The following is a 5,344-nucleotide window of genomic DNA, read 5'->3' as shown; positions in this document are numbered from 1 at the left end:
TTAGATACAGTGAAGACAGCACGTTAGTTTAGAACTCTTCTAATTTTTTTTTTTTTTATGGTAGCGAGTGTGTTAATTTGTGCAATTATAACCTACCAGCAATGTAAATTATTTTTTAAATATATTAGAATGAGTACATTACAATATACATTTATTAAAACAAGTACATTATTATTTATGGGCTTAAAAGCAAGATGCAAACAATCAGAATATTGTACCTGGTGGGGAGTGCACAATGTAAACATGAAACATATGCAATTACCTATATTGTACTGTGGTACAATTATGGAGGCCCTTCATAATGCAGAGGTCAACTGCCTGCTCTGCCAATAGTTAGAAATGGCACTATAGTAAGCAGTGTTTAATAAACAGCTGTTTTTCTAAATTCTGCTGAGGTGAAATTCAGTGCAGTCATGTATCGTGATACGTATGGTATCGTGGCCTCTGTATCGTGATACGTATCGTATCGTGACTGCTGGTGATACACAGCCCTAATAATAACAGCAAGCGTGTATGCTTCTATGTGTGACTCTCTAAGGAAGTAAAAGTCTATATAAAGACTCACGATTGAGTCAATAAAGACAAAAGAGAGACCATTTTTCTCATGGCTGAGGTTATGTTCTGTCTAAATGTCTTTTTACATTAAACGCTCTTCGCAACCCATTTTATGTGACATTTACAAGCCAAATAATTAATGAATGAAGGATATTTAAAACCAGACATGACACAGCTTACTATTCTTTGTAGAGCTGGAGAAGCTCTTGCCAATTTACACACTACTGTGGCCTTACCACTAAAATTACTGTATTTTTGGCTAAATATATATTTCTGACACATACAATTAGGCAATATCACAATGTTTTGATTTGGCCACAGTAAATCACAGTCGTATTGATATTCTGACTGACAGTACGATCGCTGGTGTGATATTGCGTTTACACAACAGTTCAATAAACTGTTAAAATATAAATAAAAAAAAACACAACCCTTTTTTTTTTTAAATGATGTGCTAGAAGTGCAAATTTATAAAGTAAATGCAAATAGACTTCATTCTAATGTCATGTTCACTTTTAAGGCAAAATAAAAGTCTCATACCCAGAGCTGGAAAGGCAGTTCCAGAGCCCCTGACCATGACTCCAGAGCAGACGGTTAAACACGCGGTTGAAAAGGCGATAAAGACGTAGACTCTCCACATCTGGTTCACTCCAAATCCTCTGAAGCACTGAGCGGATGTTGGTATGGACAATATCCAAAACCTGAAATAATCAGATAAATAAAAGTGGCTAAAATACCACAGAAAGTACTACGCAATGTTCACACAGAAGATCTCGCAGCGACAGAATTAACGCAATCGCCATAATTTTATATTGAAAAAAGCAAAAACTCTAAATCCCACTGATGTTTATAGCAGAATAAAAAGTATAGCTATGAATACAGTAACATAGTTTAAATATGTATTTAGCTACAAAAAATTCAGGAACTTCTGGGCAGAATATTCAATTAAATCAGTGAATCATTTATTGAAATGAATCGTTCTAACGAACCGATCTGCTAAAATGAATCAGACTTCCCAAAGATATTGGAGGGGTATGGATTGTGAACAGTAAAATTCAAAAGAAGAGTAATGGCATGAGTCTCAGTGAGTTTCTGCCCATCTTCCTCTTGCCCCTCCCTCAGTTATTCTGCTCGTCGACATCTGTGATGTGACTTTCAACAATATGCCTGATTTAATGGCCCCATATGAGACATGTTAACTCTATTCTGATTGATCCCTCAAACTTCGGCAGATAATCAGCTTGTGGAACGAGACAATGCCTCATTATATCAGTCTGTCATGCCTACCCTACAACGTCCGCCCTACTGTGTCAAATCAAAACACCTGTAACCTGCTGTAACCACCTGTCGTTCACTACTGTAATAGTGCTGAAATTGAGTGCCTTTGAACTGTTTCAATTTGTTGCATCATGTGCTCTGTTAAGGCAGATCCAAATGGCATTTTTGAAGACCTCCATTTTTTTTCATCCACCATACACTTTGGTCACCTGAGACTCAGCTGAAAAACTCCAACGTATCAAAAAATAATTGAGTGTTTAGTGTTTCACCTTGTATAACTCCATGCATATTAAGTCCACTCCCCTTCCTTTGTTTGGTGGCATCTAACTTCCCCAGCCAGTAAGACGCCACTTTTGGTTTATGGTATTTCCAGTTGTTCAGAATCTAAAGGGTCAAACGACATTCATTTTATTATTGTAATATGCATATCTATCTATCTATCTATCTATCTATCTATCTATCTATCTATCTATCTATCTATCCATCCATCCATCCATCCATCCATCTGTTTGCTGCAGGCATCTTTCTTTTATTTTACAAACACAAGGACCTTGAATAAGAACAGTCCATTCACATGGGTTCTCTCCCCACATATACATTTTTAACATTTTGGAACATTGATCTGAATGTTTGAATATATTTACATCATTTACATTATCAATAAAATATACCCACTCTTCTCACTGAATCCCGGTGGCACAGCACGCACCAGTTAACGCCGCTTCTAGTGAATACATTCTCGTACACGGCACTAAAACGAGTAGATGAACTATGTCCATGTTTTGAGTGTGAGATGATGGCATAAATATGGTCATATTTATCATTTATCTTCCTTATCATTAATAACTCATTTAGACTGTGAATTAGACCAAAAACATTGAAAAAATATTAATTACAAACATTTACAGGAAAGGCTCTCAAAATTTGAGTTATTCCAAAATCGTTTTATTTTCATTTTTTCACCAGTGTCAGAGAAACGAGATGCTTAACCTTCAAAATGTTGATCGTCAATCTCAGGAGGTCAAACTAAATATTATATGAGTTGCTTTTATTTTCTATTCCTTTTATAAGAGGTTTGCGATTTTTGCGGTCCTGTTTCCAACCTCTGTCACGTCTAAATACAGATTAAATAAGCAGGAGTCGGCTAGTTTGGGACTAAATGTTGGTTCCCCACCATGCATGTGAAGCTTAAAGGTTTAGTTCACCTTTCATAGCAGTTTATAGTGTGCAATGTCTTTTTAATCAGTCTGCATTTGCCTTATAAGTATTGTTAGGATACAGCAGGAAAAACTTAAAACGTATCAACTAGTCTACAGCTATTTTGGTTAGTCAGTTAGTGCTCTTTCTTTGTACATTGCCAGGCTTTTTTTTTTTTAAAAAGCATAATTTAGTGGCTACAGCATTCTACTAACTATAAGTAACTTTGTAACTGTCAACTAACTCTCATTAATTTGCAACCACATGTTAACTCTCATTAGAGTATTAGTAGACTGTTAGGTTGGGGTTAGCAGAATAGGTCTACCAAAATAAAGTATTCTGCTGAATACAATACACAATCCATCATTCTTTCTTTCTTTCTTTCTGAGTGCAATGTGAATTTTATGTGTTGGGTATTTTTATATTTACATTTTGAAATGAATGAATGTACAGTACATGTATAACTATACTTTGTGTTATATTACCTTTGCATTAAATGACATAAAACTGTGTTTCTAATACAACAGCTGATGGTAAATTTGAAATCAATCTCTCTATATTATTTTCTCTTTTGTAAAGTAATAGAAATACTATCTTGGATATTTTCTTTTTTTTTCTAATAGAGCAAATAATCATGCAAGAATTATATTTGTTGCAGCTTCCATTTATCACTATATAAATTTATAGAAATGTGAAAATTGTCAATAATATTTATTTCAATTACTTCCTAGCGTTTTACAAATAATTGATACTTACGCATTTAAACATTTCAGACATTGACCAAAAAACAGCTTTATTCCTAGCCCCATCCCGGGTTTTGCTCATTTACAAGTGCACAAGTGAGTTTTGCAAAAGGAATATTACAAAGGTAGCAGCGGAAATTAAAGGAATAGTTCACCCAAAAATGAAAATTAGGCTGCGTTCGTTACGCCTACGTCATACGCTCGACCGCCTTGTTGTGAACGCACCTGCTTGAGCGACCGGAAGCTGGACATTAAAAATAAATGCATATTATAAGACAATGAAAGTGTTTTTTGACCTTGCATGCATGTCAACCTGTTGTTGGGGACTCCCAAAACCAAACTATGAACCTTTCATTATCCATAATAGGGGCACTTTAACAAAATAACATGAATCAGTTTTACCCACTGACAGAAATATCTGTCCAAACATATATATATATATATATATTCCCCTTCTGTATATGTAGTTACATAAAGAGTATGTCTTTGTTGCTAGTTTATACCATGTTACAATATTCAGTGATGTGACCAAAAATATATATCTGTATAAAATCACTTCGACACTACTTAATCTGCTCGTGTGAACAAATTACGTTTGAGTTACTTAGTTAATTCAAGTACAACCAATGCATTATTAAATCATGTAAATCCAACACCCTTTTTCAGTATACAGTATGATCTTTATAACAAATAATCTGTGTTTTTGTCTTTCCGAGAATAAATATTTTTTATTAATATTAAATCAAATTTTAAGATTTGAACCAAATCCTAAATATAATTTGAGACAAATAAATTTTAATTGTAACAAATTACAGTTGTTTTACAGTTTTGGTCCACTGTATCATTTTTTCAGTGAAGGTTGATATTGACATATTTTCACTGGAAAATAAGACAAAATTCTGATTAAGTACCAATTTTTAAACTTTATATTTTTACTTTCATATAAACCACTATAGAGGCAATATGAGCCAGCTCTTACAACGATAGCCACTGCTGGAACAAACCATGAGGAAGGTTAAAAGGTTTGATTCTCGTTCGTTTGGCTCTTGTTGAAGAAAGAAACGATAAAAAGTCTTTTCTCTTTAAAGCCTTGGTGGAGGAGATGAGGTTTCATTGTAGAGATGATGAAATGTAACTTCTAGGGATCTGAATTGTACATTACAGGCAGGGAGGCTCTACAGTGCTCTCCCACTGCTATCCCCTTGCTGTGCTAACGGCTCACGTTGAGCGACCGGAAGCTGGACATTACAGTTTATAAAGTTTTAAGAAACGACATTTTTCTTAAACTAACGCATCGTTTCGATTCAGAAGGCCTTTATTAACACCCCGGAGCCAGGTGGAGTAGTTTCATGATGGATGGATAGACTTTTTTCAGATTCAAAAATGGGCACCATTCACTGCAAATATACATACTGGAACAGACAGGACAATTTCGAATGTAACTCCGGATGTGTTCGTCTGAAAGAGGAATGTCAGACACGCCTAGGATGCCTTGAGGGTAGGGCTGGACGATATGGCCAAAATTTATATCACGATATATTTCTTAATTTCGGTCGATACGATATAATTCC

The 5,344-nt window shown here is 34.9% G+C and overlaps 1 protein-coding gene across 1 annotated transcript in view; it reads right to left on the bottom strand.

The window, feature by feature from the left end:
- The window catches only part of ttll7 (tubulin tyrosine ligase-like family, member 7), a 108,274-nt gene that overhangs the window by 16,854 nt on the left and 86,076 nt on the right, over positions 1–5,344 (bottom strand). The window contains exons 18-19 of the mRNA XM_016461110.1: positions 2,113–2,217; positions 1,096–1,256 (exon numbers count right to left, since the gene is read on the bottom strand). Coding sequence (XP_016316596.1) covers positions 1,096–1,256; positions 2,113–2,217 — 266 coding nt within the window. The remainder of the gene's footprint in view (positions 1–1,095; positions 1,257–2,112; positions 2,218–5,344) is intronic.

Source organism: Sinocyclocheilus anshuiensis, unplaced genomic scaffold (assembly GCF_001515605.1).
Source record: "Sinocyclocheilus anshuiensis isolate Anshui unplaced genomic scaffold, SAMN03320099.WGS_v1.1 scaffold192, whole genome shotgun sequence".
Taxonomy (NCBI): Eukaryota; Metazoa; Chordata; class Actinopteri; order Cypriniformes; family Cyprinidae; genus Sinocyclocheilus; species Sinocyclocheilus anshuiensis.
This window is presented reverse-complemented; position numbering and strand designations above follow the sequence as displayed.